Below are 16,977 nucleotides of genomic sequence, written 5' to 3'. Positions count from 1 at the left end.
ATAATAAAGCCCCAGGTGCTGACATTTAATATTAAATATTAAATATTAAATATTAAATGTATTTAAAATTAAATATAAAACATTAAAATATGAACTAAGGAGATGTGAAATGGAGGCGATGGATAAAATTGCTGAGGATCTGGAAGATGTGGCTAGACGGCATAATAGTAAAATATTATACTGGCATGTTAATAAATTGAAAGGGAGTAGCCGATCCGGACTAGTCCCAGTTAAAGATAGAAATGGGGACACAATTAGTGATAAGGAAAAAGTTAAAGAAAGATAGGTGGAACATTTTGAGAATGTGCTAAACCGAGATACAGTTGCAGGAAAAGATATAGATGAAAATGAAAAAGTTTGTGATACCTTGGATGTGAAGGAAGATTTGTTTAGTGAGGAAGAATTAGCGACAGTACTAGAAGGATTAAAAAATAATAAGGCCCCAGGTGCTGATAGTATGATTAATGAGTTCCTTAAATATGGTGGCTCTGAGGTTAGGAATAAGCTACTGAAGATTATGAACATGATTTTTGAAAAAGGGGAAGTACCCAATGATTTTAGGAAAACCTTAATTAAACCACTGTATAAGAAAGGTGACAAGAGTGAATGTCGGAATTATCGAGGCATTAGTCTGGTCTCTGTAGGTAGCAAATTACTGAGTAATATGATACTTTTTAGACTGAGACATGCTGTAGACAAAGTTTTAAGGGAAGAACAATGCGGTTTTAGAAAAGGTAGAGGATGTGTCGACCATGTTTTCACTCTTAGGTTAATAATTGAGAAGTCCCTTCGTTGTCAAACACCTTTGGTCCTTAGTTTTATCGATTATGAGCAAGCTTTCGATTCTGTTGATAGAACAGCGTTAACAAAGGTCTTATCGTTATATGGTATACCAGAAAAATACATTAAAGTGATTTGCGCTATGTACGAGAATAATACTGCTGCGGTTAAGGTAGGAAATGAGGTTAGCAACTGGTTTTGTATTAAATCAGGAGTTAAGCAGGGTTGTGTTCTATCCCCCTTTATATGGATCATTTTGATGGACTTCGTCTTAAGGAGCACAGGAAAGGCAATTGGAGACCATGGAATCAAATGGGGAGGAAAAACGCTCCTGGACTTAGATTATGCTGATGATTTAAGCATATTAGATGAAAGTGTGAGCAAAATGAATGAATTTTTAGAGGTTTTACGAGTTCAGGGTGCTAAAATAGGCTTGAAAATTAATGTTAAGAAGACTAAGTCACTAAGGTTAGGAATAAGTGAAGATGAACAGGTGACCTTAGGTAACGAAAAGATTGATCAGGTTGGGAGCTTCAGTTACCTTGGTAGTATTATTAGTAAAGATGGTGGGAGCAGTGAAGATGTTAAAAGTAGAATAGCTAAAGCTCAGGGTGTTTTTTCACAGTTAAAAAAAGTTTGGAAGAATAGAAAGATAAGCCTACAAACCAAGATTAGAATATTGGAAGCTACAGTGATGACAGTGGTCAAATATGGCTCTGAAGCATGGACACTCCGAAAAGCAGATGAAAATTTACTAGATGTTTTCCAGAGAAATTGCCTACGGATTGTTCTGGGTACCCGGCTGACTGACCGTATTTCAAACAGTAGGTTGTACGAAAAGTGTGGTTCAATCCCGCTTTCTGGGGCTATAATGAAAGAAAGGTTGAGATGGCTAGGCCACGTTCTACGGATGAAGGATGACAGATTACCGAAGATTGTCCTTTTTGGCCAACCGTCTGGGGCTACACGGAAAGCAGGTCGTCCTTGTCTGGGTTGGGAGGATGTCATAAATAAGGATTTAAAGGAAATGGGAACTTCCTGGGAGGGTGTAAAGAGGGAGGCTTTAAATAGATTAGGTTGGAGGAGGAGCGTGCGTAGCTGTGTTGGCCTCAGGCGGCTTGGTGCTGCAGTGAGTTATTAGTAGTAGTAGTAGTAATATATGAAAGGGAACTTTTTATCATTGTCATTTATTTTAATATTAAAATTTTTAAAAAGTATTTCTTCAGTCTTTTCAATTAAATTCTCATCCTCTATATTTATCTTTTCGTAAACATTAGTTGTGCATAACTCCCTTTTTAAGATATCACAATACAGCTTCTGACAAATTATGGCCAAATTATTATTAGCTTTATCCACTGGCACAATTACAAATTCATTCTTTAGATTAGCAATTGCTTGTTTAATCTTCGCATTATAAAATAATGATTTAGTGTTACTATTTTTTAAGTTAGAATATATTTTATTTCTTACTCTACTAATAATTAAATTCTTCCAACTTTGAAAACTCTCTTTATTTTTATTCTCTTTCTTACACCACTTATCAATAAATAAATCAAAATCATTTTCCAAGCCATCAAGAACACTGGATGGTTTCAAATGATGAGAAAGACGGAAAGTAGCCCCTTTATTCATTATAATTTGAAGATCATCTTGCTTTATTATTGACAAGTCCCCTGTTATAACATGTTTGTAAGTAGGACTTACAAATGGGCCAAGCTGCTTACAATTACAAACCGGTTTCCAATTTATATCACTAACAATAATTTGTTAATTAATTAATTAATTAATTAATTAATTAAACTTACATTAATTTGTAAGAATTAATACTAAATAATGTTATATAAGAACATTCTTTAAAAGAGCCCTAGCATCATTGCTTTAACAAAATTCAAACAGGACTGGCAAAAAGAATGAAGTGCGAATATAAACTCATTCAAACTAAAGAGAACAAAGTGATTAAATGCAATTTCTCAGAGCCAACCTTGCTTTTCTAGCAGTCTGTCTCACAGGCCTTTTCGTAGCTGGTTCAGTACTATCATAAATCGGTTTAGTAAAATATTTTGTTAGATCATTTTTAATTATATTTGAGTATGAAGAATTTATTCAGTATTCCCCTAAGTCCCTGTTCAAAGAAATATTATTATTTATTTTGAAATTAAAGTATAAAGGTGCCCCTTATCTTGTATCTTCTATATAAATAAAAATTAACTATCTGTCTGTCTGTCTGTTAAACTATCTTCTATAAAAAAAGAAAAAAAATAAAGAAGAAAATAACTAATAAAGAAAAAACTAAAAAGGTAAAAAACAAACTAAAGTGAAAAATAAGAAAAAAACTATAAAAAACGCAAAATAAAAAAAACTAAAAAGCTGAAAAAAGATAAAAATCTGTTAATGACGTCGTGTTCGCAACGAGAAACCAGGTTTGTGGCTGATAGAAATAGTAAAAAAAGACATTTCGCAGTATTACAAAAGCAGTGCGTGTATAATTTCCCTATAATGTCACCAAAGGGGAAACACCAGGAGGAAACACCACAGCAACGCAAAACCTGGTATATCTGCAAGTTTTACGTATTTAAAAATTAGTACCTTGCACAGGTGTTGCTGGGACATTTTCTGGAAAAGACTAAAAAATAAATAAGAAAAACAAAACAAATAAAAAACAAAAACTATAAAAAAACTAAAAATGTAAACACTCAAGAAAGTAAAAAGATAAAAAAGAAAAAAAACTAAAAAAAAAGAAAAACAATGAAAAAGAAAAAAATTGAAATTAAGAAACAAGGGATTACAGAAATTCAAAAATCTTAAAAAAGAAAACCAAAACTTTGAAGCTTAGTAGAAATCATTGTTAGAAATTGGACTTGCTTACATAATCAAATATCTTTGAAGGCACTGCAATAGAACACAAGGGACAATGAGCATCCACATATAGAAGCCTGCCACGTGCCGTGCTGGGGCCCGGCAGCGAAGCCGCCAGGACTCAGTTATGTATACTCTCTGCAGTTAGAACACAAGGGACAATGAGAATCCATATCTAGAAGCCAGCCGCGTGCCATTCCGGGACCCGGCGGCGAAGCCGCCGTGACGAAATTAGTATAGCCATATATCTGTCTTTGAGTATTATGACTATACTTATATGTCACTAAGTATGACGTCAATATATAAGAAAACAACTAAAAAAACTTAAAAGAATTAAAAACTATCTTCTATGAAAAGCATTGAAAAAAGAAAAAAAACTAAAGGAAAACTAAAAAAGGGAAAAACAACTAAAACTAACTAAAAAACACTAAAAAAGAAAAAATTAAAGAAAAGAAGATACCGAAAAAAGAAAAAAACAAAAAAAGAAAAAACTAAAAATAAGGAAAACTAAAAAAAGACATAAGGACAAAAACTAAAGAAAAAGAAAAACGAAAATAAAGGACAAGAATCGAAAAAAGAAAAAACTAAAAGAGAAAAAAACTAAAAAAAGAAAACCCAAAAATTAAATAAATAAAAAAGAAAAACTAAAAAAGAAAAAACTAAAGAAAAAACCACCAAAATAAAGTACAAAAAGACGAAAACTAAAAAAAAAGAAAAAGAAATAAATTAAAAGTAAAAAAAATAAATAGAAAAAACTAAAAACCTAAATTAGGTGAAAAACTAAAAAAACTAAAAAATAATAAAGAAAAACTAAAGAAAATAGAGAACTCATAAAAGAAAAAGAAAAAAAAGAAACTAAAAAAGAAAACAACTGAAAAACAACTAAAAAAAACTTGATAGAAACTAAAAAAGGAAAAAACTGAAAAAAATCAAAAATAGATGAGGAATTTCCAATTTTCGTCATCAATTCCATCCAATATGACATAGCGTTGGCCCTTGCTTCGTCCGGAATAGCCGCAACGTTGCTGGTTTTTGCAAGAACTACTCATTCCGCTTTGAAATTGCCTCTTAATATGCACTCTACAGAAACTCCCACCTGAAAAATTTCCAAAGCATCTGGGATGGGTAAAGTATTGAAGCAATGCAAACTTATTGTTTGGGACGAGTGAACAATGGCAAACAAAAAATTGCTCGAGGCTAGACATTAAAATTAACTATAAATATACGTGTCCAATTGCAAAACCATGACTCTGTTGATATATTCTCAGCTCAATTGCTGGCAATTGGAAACAGAAAGTTGCCTGTTGACTCAATTTCAGGACGTATACAACTGCCTCCTGAATTCTGAAATTTAGTGCCGTCAAAAAGGATTTGGTTAAAAAAGTATGTCCGAATATTTTATGCAATTATAAAAATCATAAATGTCTAAGTAAATGAGCGATTCTGGGAGCCTAGAACAAAAACGTCAATGAAATCAAAAATATTATTATGACGAAGATTCCAGACCAGGCAGTCATTTACAAGTCAGTCGACATGTTTTGGATCGCTCGAGGCTCTTGACCGATCATTGCAAGATTTGCGAGGAAATTCCAAGCCCTTTGGCAGCGTACTAATATTGCTGGTGGGAGATTTCAAGCGAACATTACCTGTTATTCCTATATCCACACCTGCAGACGAAATGAATGCTTGACTTAAAAATTCTAATTTATGGGTACACTTAAAGAAATTAAAATTAATTATAAGTATGCGTGTCCGATTGCAAAGCGGTCACTCTGCTGAAATATTTTCAGCTTAATTGCTGGCAATTGGAAACGGAAAGCTCCCAGTTGACTCAATTTTAGGACGTATACAATTGCCTCCTGAATTCTGTAGTTTAGTGACGTCAAAAAATGATCTGGTTGAAAAGGTATTTCTGAATATTCTAACCAGTTATAAACACCATAAATAGCTGAGTGAACAAGCAATTTTGGCAGCCAAGAACAAAGACACCGACGAAATCGACAATATTATTCTGATCAAGATTCGAGACCAAGCAGTCATTTCCACGTCAGTTGACACAGTTCTGGAATCAAATGAAGTGTTTAACTATCCATCAGAATTTTTAAATTCCCTGGATCTCAAGGGGACCTCTAGGCGTACCAATAATACTGTTGCAAAATATTAACCCACCAAAGCTTTGCAACGGCACGTGACCTGCCAGAAAAACAGTGAACGTAAAAAACAAAAAACAGCGTAATAGAGGCGACAATCTTGACAGGGCCTTCCGAGGGTGAACCTGTTCTTATTTTTCGCATTCCCTTGATTCCAACGGATCTGCCTTTTTAATTTAAAAGATTGCAATTCCCAATTCGATTAAAATTAGCAATCACCATCAACAAAGCTCAATTGCAATCATTAGAAAAATGACGGATAGATTTTATTACGGATTGTGTTTTCCATGGACAATTTTATGTTGCATGTTCTAGAGTCGGTAAAACGGACGATCTATTTATATGTACAGACAATGGGACTACGAAGAATGCTGTATATCCACAAGTTTTACACATTTAAAAATTAACACCTTGCATAAGTGTTGCTTTAGGGGGGCTTAGGCTTCCGGGTCAGAGAGAATTTAACAAAAGGAAGCGTGTCAATGTACACGAAGTGGCAATCGTTATGGTCGATGATCTGTTTTTACTTCGAGATATTATTCTTCATAAGCAAAACGCTCAGTTGGTAAGAAATGCTGAAACTCATCGATGCTACGATGCCCTAGTTTAAGCTTGAAATTTGATAAGTACGGGGATGTTACTTTTGCTTTCAGTCTTAAGTGTCATGTCATTCAGGATGTCCTCGAAAAGAGTCACTTGTTACTTGTGTGATATATGGTAGAGGTTTTTTTTCGTCAGCCCTTCATCGCAATCTAGTTACGAAATGGTAACTTTCCGCTGTGCAAACATAAACAATGATCATTTTGTGGTTTATTAATTTATTTTTAGGGCAAAATCTTGAAAAACCCTTAGATATGATGCTCTTGACAAGAAAGATATCATTGGAAGTGGTATATTGTTCCACAAATTAAGTTTAATAAATTTAAACACTAAGTTTAAATGATCGATTCTTGCGTAAACCACATTTTAAAAAAAAGCCTGAAAAAGGTCATATGTGCCATAGTGCTTGCTTGAGGGTGGGTGAAACATTGAGTAGGCAGGTAGGTAGGTAATTTTATTCAAAATACAATACAATAAACTTTCATTCATCAGCTAAAAATAAGCAGCAATGGCCTGTAAACAAAGCTGACATCAAATACGATCCATTTCTTTAAAATATTTCACTTACATCAAAAAAAAAAAATAAATAAGATAAATAAACTACAAAAAAAGAAAAAAACACAAAAAAGAAAACAAAACAAAAACTAATGGTCAATTTAACAAAGGAGGGGAGATACCCTTCTCTCAATCTAAAATACTCAACATTACTAATTGTTCAGAAGATGGGCCTTAAGGCGACGTTTCAGCTGAGGCAGACTCTCTGATTCCTCAACTTGCTGTGTGAATGGATTCCAGACGCACGGTCCCATGTATCTGATGACATGAGCCGACCAGGAATTATTCCGAAACTCATGAACAAGATTATTTGAATTTTGTGTGTCATAATCATGATAGGAAGGACCCAAGCTAAGAAAAAATCATTAAAAATATTAGGCCCTAAATTATGTAGACACTGATATACTAAAATACCAATCTGCATGTCTCTGATTTTTCCAACATCCAAAATATCAAACTTCTTATATATAGACACAGTGACTTATTGAATTTTAATTGACTTATTCTGTTGCACTTAAACTCTCCTGTAATTAAACTGAAAGTCACTAGCCCAGATTAAATAACCATAATTTAAATACGACGCTATTAAAGTATGGTACAGTGACATTAAAACTTTCAAAGGAAGCACATTTTCTAGACGCCACAGTATTAGGACTCCCCTTGACAGTTTGCAGAAAACTAGGTCACTGTGCGCCTTCCAACTCAGTTTGAAGTCAAGAAGAAACCTGAGGTAACGCGTTTCTTGGACTTGTTTTAAAGAAACACCATTGTACTTAATATCTGAAGGTAAATCTTGGGGCTCACCAGTCCTTCTAAAAACCATGTAACTTGTTTTTGAAGCATTAACAGCAAGTTTACTGAGTGTAACAAACGTATGTAGTCCCTTTAAAGTACTGTTTGCTCGGTCTATCAAGTCCGGCAACGATTTTGCCCTAAATTATGTAGACACTGATATACTAAAATACCAATCTGCATGTCTCTGATTTTTCCAACATCCAAAATATTGAACTTCTTATATATAGACACAGTGACTTATTGAATTCTAAGTGACTTATTCTGTTGCACTTAAACTCTCCTGTAATTAAACTGAAAGTCACTAGCCCAGATTAAACAACCATAATTTAAATACGACGCTATTAAAGTATGGTACAGTGACATTAAAACTTTCAAAGGAAGCACATTTTCTAGATGCCACAGCATTCCGACTCTCCTTGACACTTTGCAGAAAACTAGGTCACTGTGCACCTTCCAACTCAGTTTGAAGTCAAGAAGAAACCTGAGGTAACGTGTTTCTTGGACTTGTTTTAAAGAAACACCATTGTACTTAATATCTGAAGGTAAATCTTGGGGCTCACCAGTCCTTCTAAAAACCATGTAACTTGTTATTGAAGCATTAACAGCAAGTTTACTGAGTGTAACAAACATATGTAGTCCCTTTAAAGTACTGCTCGGTCTATCAAGTCCGGCAATGATTTGGCAATAACAGTTATAGCAGTGTCATCAGCAAAAGATGTTAAGTAACCAGGGACAAAAAATCTCATACTATCTACATAAATTAAAAATAAAAGAGGACCTAGGAAAGAACCTTGTGGCACTCCGCAATTCAATGGGTAAGCTTGTGAAACTTCATTATCTATTACGACTTTTACACTTCTACCTCGCAAATACGACTCAAACCAACTCAAACACTTATTCCTAATACCTAACTTCGACAATCAATCAAACAAAATTTCAAAATCAACAGTATCAAAAGCTTTCTTAAAAACAATGAAAATTGTCATGCGAAATAATTTTTTCCAGTGTACAGTTTACCTTATCAATTATATCTAAAACGGCACGCACAGTTGAATGTCTTTTTCTAAATCCAAATTGAGTTTCTGACAGAAATCTGCAATTTGTTAGATGCTCATATAGTCTTTGGTACACTATTTTTTCATATAGCTTTGAAATGATGGGTAGTATTGATATAGGTCTCTAATTTGAAACGTCGCTTAGAGTCCCAGACTTTGGAAGCGGGATGACTTTGGCCATTTTCAGCGAACAGGGAAATTGACCCTCTGTCATTGACAGATTTATCAAAAATACTAGTACTGGAAGAATATTCAGAAGCACTGATTTTAAAGTTCGTAGGTTGAAGCCATCTGTCCCAGCACTGTTTGATTTTATTGAAGAAACAATCTTCTCTATTTCTACAGAATCACAGGGTTCTAATTTCATTTCAAAATCATGACCTTTTGGGTCTTCAAAAGTCGGTTCTTCTATCAGCAACTCATTGTTCACTGCTGCTTCACTCTGAACAGTTTCACCAATCTTCGAGAAATGATAAGCAAACAAATCACATACTTTGTCAAGATCTCGAACTATTTCGCCACCAACATTTAGGCTATACTGTTGTGGAGGAGGACTACCTCTGATCACTTCATTAATAATTTTCCAAGTGGCTTTAGGATTTGATGCATTTTTCTTAAATTCTTCACCATAAAGTTTCTCATTTTCTTTCGTCTAGTAGAGTTAACTAGATTACGTTGATCCTTAAACTTTGCAGAACTAAACTCATTTGGTTCATTGATGTGTGCTGTATACAAAGCATTTCTTATATCAATCATTCGCAAAAGCTCATCATCAACCCAAAGTTTTTTTCTCATTTTCATGCTTTTCAGTGGGCATGTCAAGTTATAAATACCGTGCAGCGTGGTGTTGAACTTTTCAAAAGCCAAAGATAGGTTATCCTACCTAAGAACTTTACCTCCCTTAAACTCTTTACCAACGATGGGTTATCCTCCCTTAAACTCTTTTGTTCATTTCTTTACTAATTCTGTGGAAAAGAATTTCCGTTCAATATACTCTCTTTAGTTTGTTTGGTTGATGGATGTATGATTAAGCTAGTAATGAGACCAACAGGATTCCATAGAGTACAAGGAGACGATTTTAAGCCTCGTCCACATCAAAAGGGAACATCAATCCGGAAATTATTGAATGATCCTTATATTGCATATTGTTCTGGAGCTTTAGTTATAGCAAATGTTTCTCTTGCATTCTTAGAACCAACGATACCTGTCTGGATGCTGGACACCATGCCTCATATTGAACAATGGTAGTTGGGCATGATTTGGCTTCCAGATTTCATACCACATGTCTTTGGTGTAGTGATCACTGTTAGATTTGCAGAGTCTTGTCCACAATATCAATGGCTTTTCGCAGCTTTTGGTTTGGGTCTTGAAAGGCTTTGCTGCTTTATAGTTCCATTTTGAACGTCTTATTGTGGACTTGTGATACCAATTAGTGGAATTTGTTTTGGTATTGCTTTAATTGATACAGCACTGTTACGTACTATCGGTTACCTTGTCTATGTTCGTCATGTATCAGTATATGATAGTAATCTCCAAATTTACAGCACCTAGCTCTTCTAAAAACATTTTAACGTTCGCTGGCTTCAGATCTCAGATTTGTATATTACACTTCACTACTTGTTTTTTTTTATGTGAAGTCCTAATCTAACTAGGACTGGCCGGTGATCAGAGATAGGCGAAATTATAACGTCTGCACATGTCGTTGCCACTTGACGTGACGAAAAAAGAAAGTATGTTAATAAAGGTCGTAGAATGCTCGGTGATCCGTGTTGGAACTGTGACCACAGGGTATAGATCGTGAGATGACATGAAATTTAAAAAATCAAGATCATACCAGCTAGTATTTTCAAATCATAATTAAAATCACCCATTATCATAAATTCTAAACCTGAATTTCTTAGATTCAGCATTAAATCATCAAAACCAAATATAAAACGATCAAACATAGCACTTGGTGGTCTATAAATAATACAAAAGAAAAAATTATTTTCTTCAAATCTAACTTCAAAAGAAAAGCTTTCAAACTCACCCTCTAGACAAACATTAAGATCATCAAACACCTTATACTGTAGACAGTCTCTTACTAGAAACGCCAGGCCTCCTCTGCCTATTTTTGAACGGTTTTTCGATTCTAAAAAAATACCCTGGAAAACTATAGAACGAGAAAGAATATCCCTACCCAAGTACGTTTCACATAAAGCAAGCAACTAAATAGAATCATTTGCATACATAAACTGAACAATATCATGATAAGATGACGTAATGTGGCAGTTCCACGTGCACACAAGGTACTCATTTATTCTTTTATTAATGTCTACAGGTCCATTAATATGCATGCTAAAACGACCCGAGAGAAAACTTAAAGTAGACTGCCTTCCATAAGATTAGATAATAAATATTTGTCAATATCAAATAGGTCTTGTTTATGTCGTTTAAGCCGTAAACGTAGTAGATCAGTACCAATTAAAACAAAAAATAGTAAATATTGGTGTTACTATCGAACAATAAAAATCAAAATAAAAAAATATCTGAAAAATAAAAAGAAAAAACAATAAATTAACAAAATCACATGCAATCAACTAGTGACCTTATTCTTCGAACAGAAGGGTCGCTTGGCCTTTATACAAGGACATTATCATGGTCTGTCCAAAAACACTTCACACCAAATTTGTCTCTCGCCACATTCAAAATGTCTCTTCGACGCTTTGTTAACGCCTCAGTGATGTATACACCGGTACAGGCTAATTTTGCTGTTTCTTTGAAGACTCTTCGGACAATATCTTTGCTCTGAAACTTCACCATTATGGGAGTTACTTTACCAGAACCATCAGCGCTGATCATATTCTGCCGGAATCGAAATACGCTCGTAATATGCCCATCCGTTATATCACTAACACCTAACTTCTACTTAACCGAATCAATCACAGTGGTATTCAGGTTAACACCTGGCTTTTGTTTCATTCCATGGATTACGAGACTACTAAGCAGAACTTCTTGGTCATAATCTTCAAGCTTTTCAAGATTTTCAAATTTAGGATTATATTCAACCGCAATAGAGTCGTACACTTTGCTGACAATTGTATCCACAGAGCCACCACCAGTAGTCATTTCTGCTACTTTACGGGCTATATCATTTTTTAGACTCAACTTCGTTTTTTCCAACTCAGCCTGCAACGTAGCCACTTGGCCAAGTAGACCTGAAGTCGCAGGTTCAGGGTCAGCCAGAGTAAGATTCATAGTGGCAAAAGTCTTACTTCTACGATATATATCGGTCATCGGCTCTAGCGAAAGCTTTATATACTCCTTTTGATTTATTTTTTGAGGCCTGTTGAAATTTAGCCTTTTTGGAAATGATATTTGACACAGCGACTATATATTCACTATGCTGACCGTAGCCGAAAACAAGGTATTTGGAATCTCCGTCACCCTCAGTTGTAACTTTCATTATTCATGATGGCCAGAGAGGATATCCTGCAAAGTGAATACTGAACCCGTATTAAAAGTTCTTTAAATTGTCACTTAATTTAATTCCAGAGTACAATCTTTTAATCATCAAAATTAATAATATTTCTTAATCTCTTACTTTACACAATTTCACTAGTCTCGCAATCCAATTAGGCTCAGAGTTAAATCGAGTTTAGGTCCTCACAGCTCGAAGACTAAATCAATACTCAAAACGGGATGTGCATTGAGAGAAAATAATACCAAAAAATCCACAAAATATAGATTTTAATCACATGTTTTGTGCTTCCATTTTTCTATATTTCGAGCTGACTAAGATCAATCTCTAGGAAAACATCTCTAAACATTGTCTAAGAAGGAGAAGAAAGTTTGTAGGTGTCTCTGATTCTAACTTCTTACTAAAGTGTTCGAAATTTCGAACACGCTGTGTATAATCCAAAATTGAACAGTAGATAATTTGGAATATTGTGGTGCTGCCAAACACATTCAAATAGGAAGTTTAGGCAACATTATATTATTATTTTTGCTTTTGAAGCTCCAATCTAACATGAAATAGAAAATAAGAAAATTAACGCATATAATAAATGAAATATAAAATAAAATTATATGACAACCATAATATTTTCGTGTTTCTTTGAACATTGATCGATATTTCCTGTAGTCATTAATTGATTTAAATGCTTTTCCGAGTTTAAACTGGAAGCTGTCCAAGTAGTGTTTGTTATCAAATATTTGAAAGCACCCACCCAATTCTTGAAGGAATTCCAAAGCACTCTGTATGTCATGTCGAGTTCTGCTTATTTTTGATAAAAATTCAGGATCATGTGTGCCTAAAATATCTTTATCAAGATAATTTTGAAAAGTGTCTAGTTCTGCTGAGCTAATACACTTGTTCAAGATTGTTTCGTTTTCTGTGGGATTAACTTTCTTGTCTTTGGAAGGTGTAGTAGTAGTTTTAGTAGTAGATGTACCAGTGGGTATAGTAGTCTGTGCAGCAGTCAGTGCTGTCGGTCTAGCAGTTGTGGCAGTAGGTATTGTATTTGATACAGTAGTAGATGAGGTAGTAGGTATGCTAGAAGGTGCAGTCGGTGTCTCTAGTGTAGTGGTCAGTTTAGTTGTAGGTGTGGTTGTAAATATGGTAGTAGGTGTAATAATATGTGGGTTAGTAGTTTTGGCAGTCGGTTTAGTAGTAGATGCAGTGTTGAATACCGTAGTTGGTGTAGTACCTGGTTTAGGTTCGGTAATAGATGTAGACTTTGTAGTAGCAAGCATGGTAGTAGGTGTTGTAACATATATGGGAGTAGATATGGTGGTAGGTGAGGCAATAGTCGTAGTAGTGGTAGGTGTATTCAATGTAGTAGTAAGCATGGTAGTATGTATGGTAAGATGTGTGGTAGTAGATATGGTAGCAGAGGTGGTGGTTGTTGTTGTAGTGGAAGGTTTAGTAGCCGGTCTAGTCGGGGTAGAAGCTGTAGAAGCAGTGTTGGATACAACATTAAGTGTGGTAGTTGGTGTAGCTAAGGTAGTAGGTGTAGTCGATGTGGTAGTAAGGACAGTCATAGCCGTTTTAATAGACGTGGTGGCAGGTTTGGTGGTAGTGAGTGTGGTGGTTGCTGTGGTAGTAGTGACCGTGGTAGCAGCAGTTGTAGTAGTCGGTGCAATTGTAGAAGTATTTGCCGGTGTAGTTGGTGTAGCAGCTCTTGTAGTAGGTGTGATCGTAGTTACAGTATTAGATGCAGTAACGGGTTTAATAGTCGGTGTAATAGTTGATGTGGTAATATGTCTGGTAAGTTTGGTAGTCAGTTTAAAAGGTATGCTAGAAGGTGCAATCGGTGTGTTAAGTGTAGTAGTCAGTTTAGTTGTAGGTATGGTTGTAAATATGGTAGCAGGTGTGGTAATGTGTGGGTTAGTAATTTTGGCAGTCGGTTTAGTAGTAAATACAATGTTGAATACCGTAGTTGGTGTTGTACCTGGCTTAGGTTCGGTAGCAGATGTAAACATTGTAGTGGCAAGCATAGTAGTAGGTGTTGTAACATATATGGGAGTAGATATGGTGGTAGGTTTGGCAATAGTCGTTGTAGTGGTAGGTGGATTCAATGTTGTAGTAAGCATGGTAGTATGTGTGGTGAGATGTGTGGTATTATATATGGTATTAGAGGTGGTGGTTGTTGTTGTAGTGGAAGGCTTATTAGCCGGTCTAATCGGGGTAGAAGCTGTAGAAGCAGTGTTGGATACAACATTAAGTGTGGTAGTTGGTGTAGCTATGGTAGTAGGTGTAGTCGATGTAGTAGTAAGGACAGTCATAGCCGTTTTAATAGACGTGGTGGCAAGTTTGGTGGTAGTGATTGTAGTGGTTGCTGTGGTAGTAGTGGTAGTAGCAGTTGTATTAGTCGGTGCATTTGTAGAAGTAGTTGTCGGTGTAGTTGGTGTAGTAGCTCTTGTAGTAGGTGCGGTCGTAATTACAGTATTAGATGCAGTAGCGGGTTTAGTAGTCGGTGTAATAGTTGATGTGGTAATATGTGTGGTAAGTTTGGTAGTCAGTTTAATAGGTATGCTAGAAGGTGCAGTCGGTGTGTTAAGTGTAATAGTCAGTTTAGTTGTAGGTGTGATTGTAAATATGGTAGTAGGTGTGGTAATGTGTGGGTTAGTAGTTTTAGTAGTTGGTTTAGTACTAGATACAATGTTGAATACCGTAGTTGGTGTTGTACCTGGCTTAGGTTCGGTAGTAAGTGTAGACATTGTAGTAGCAAGAATGGTAGTAGGTGTTGTAACATATATGGGATTAGATATGGTGGTACGTGTGGCAATAGTCGTTGTAGTGGTAGGTGTATTCAATGTAGTAGTAAGCATGGTAGTAGCTCTTGTAGTAGGTGTGGTTGTAGTGACAGTATTAGATGCAGTAGTGGGTTTAGTAGTCTGTGTAATAGTTGATGTTGTAATATGTTTGGTAAGTTCTGTAGTCTGTTTAATAGTAGATGCAGTAGTAGATATAGCATTAGTTGTAGTAGTAGATGGAGTAGAAGGGGTAGTTAAAGTCCTAGCAGTTGTTGCAGTCGGTGTAGTAGATTTAGTAGTAGGCGTAGTCTTTGAAATAGCAGAAGATGCGGTAGTAGGTGTGGTAATAGACGTGTTAGTAGGCGTACTAGAAGATATAGTCGTCAATGTAGTCGGTTTAGTTGGTGTGGCTTTGGGTATGGTAGTAAATACAGTAGTAGGTGTAGTAGTCGTTGTACTAATCGGTAGGGTAGTATGTTTAGTAGTAAATTTTGTTGTCTTCCTACGAGTTTTCTGGGTTTTTCTTCTGCTAAGACTTTCTAAATCCTTCATATTGCATAAATTTTGTTCACTGTCAGGAAGGTTGTAACCTATGAGCAGTTGACATGCCACGCAACGGATTAGTTTACAATCTTCAGTTTTTCGAACACAACTTTTGTTGCAGGAAGCGATTAAACACCTTTTTACTTCAGTTTTTGATTCAATATTCTTATGTTCAGATACCCAGAACTTATTAGCATTATATTTTGTTAATAATTTCTCTTTTTTTAAATGTTTCCGGAACTCATAGAGACCATTAAGGGATTCGATATTTGCAGCCGGAAGTCCTGGATCTTTTACATTTGGTAGCTTTTTACACCAAGTTTCAGCATCTGTATAATTTTTTTTCTCTTGTTTTTCCACTCCATCAATAACTTTTCCTTTGAGATAAACATAACAAAAACAATACGGAGTTTTTTTTCCTTGTTCTTCTACAATATATTTTATTGGTCTGGTTAAAATATCTTCACCATTTAAATATTTGTTACAAAAGTTTGCATTTTCATCAGAAAAAGTAGCAAATACCACATTCATAGAAATCAGGTTAAATAATAATATTAATTTCATACGTTATTAATTTATTAGATAATAAGAATTTAATATAAAGATAACTATAAAATTATTTGACGAGTTTATTGAATCAAAAGAAAGAAAATGATTCATTATAAATTTTAGGTGCTTTAAAACTTTTATTAAGACAACATAATTTTTTTGCAGTTTTCATAATAACCTGAACGATTTGGAACTGAAAACATAAATGAAATCTATCTTGAATATTTCTTCTAATAAAATATATCAAAACGGTATTGAAATAACGTTAACATGCTGCAACTGAGAAACGACAGTTCTTTCAACATCGGGAGAAATTCTGCAACGTGCATTCAATTCAGCATTGCTATCACTGATGAAGTACAGTTGTAAAAATTTGTAATGATCACCTGAGAATGGTAGAAGTGAACAAGCTCTATGATTAATTCACCCATTCTCTTTGAAAGCAGGCAGTAAATGACCTTGATATTTGATTTGGGCACCAAACAACGTCATTTGGAAACATGTTTATATTTCCTGACGTTTGAAAAAAAACGCTTCTATTCAGACGTATATTCAGTGAGTAAAGTCTTCAATGGCTCTGGTGGTGCAGCCAGTTGAGGAAGTTTAACTTGTCTTGAGGCGCAACACATTCCCCTTGTTTCGCCATTAAATTTCAAGGCTTTGCAAAAGGGACAAATTTCAGACATAGGTCCAATTGAAACATCTCGATTCATCTATAATCATCGGATGGACACTCGTTGCTCCTGTGAAACATTAACACGGCTTCTTTGGGTAATTTCACTCTGAGCCGCAAGCCTGGTTTCGCGTTGCTATGGTGATTCCTCGACACAATTTTGTTGATGTAAATTGGAAGTTCC

At 35.1% G+C, this 16,977-nt stretch overlaps 1 protein-coding gene across 1 annotated transcript; it reads right to left on the bottom strand.

Annotated features, from left to right (window-relative positions):
• Positions 1 to 12,517: 12,517 nt before the first annotated feature.
• On the bottom strand, positions 12,518 to 16,105 carry LOC136036004 (mucin-2-like). The gene has a single exon (XM_065717921.1). The coding sequence runs from the start codon at positions 16,100 to 16,102 to the stop codon at positions 12,740 to 12,742; it is 3,363 nt and encodes a 1,120-aa protein (XP_065573993.1). The 5' UTR covers positions 16,103 to 16,105; the 3' UTR covers positions 12,518 to 12,739.
• Between the last annotated feature and the right edge of the window lie 872 nt (positions 16,106 to 16,977).

Source organism: Artemia franciscana, chromosome 15, assembly GCF_032884065.1.
Source record: "Artemia franciscana chromosome 15, ASM3288406v1, whole genome shotgun sequence".
Taxonomy (NCBI): Eukaryota; Metazoa; Arthropoda; class Branchiopoda; order Anostraca; family Artemiidae; genus Artemia; species Artemia franciscana.
This window is presented reverse-complemented; position numbering and strand designations above follow the sequence as displayed.

Bases quoted from the DNA above. Each gene is read 5' to 3' on its own strand.
- LOC136036004 (XM_065717921.1), bottom strand. From the start codon at position 16,102: ATGAATGTGGTATTTGCTACTTTTTCTGATGAAAATGCAAACTTTTGT.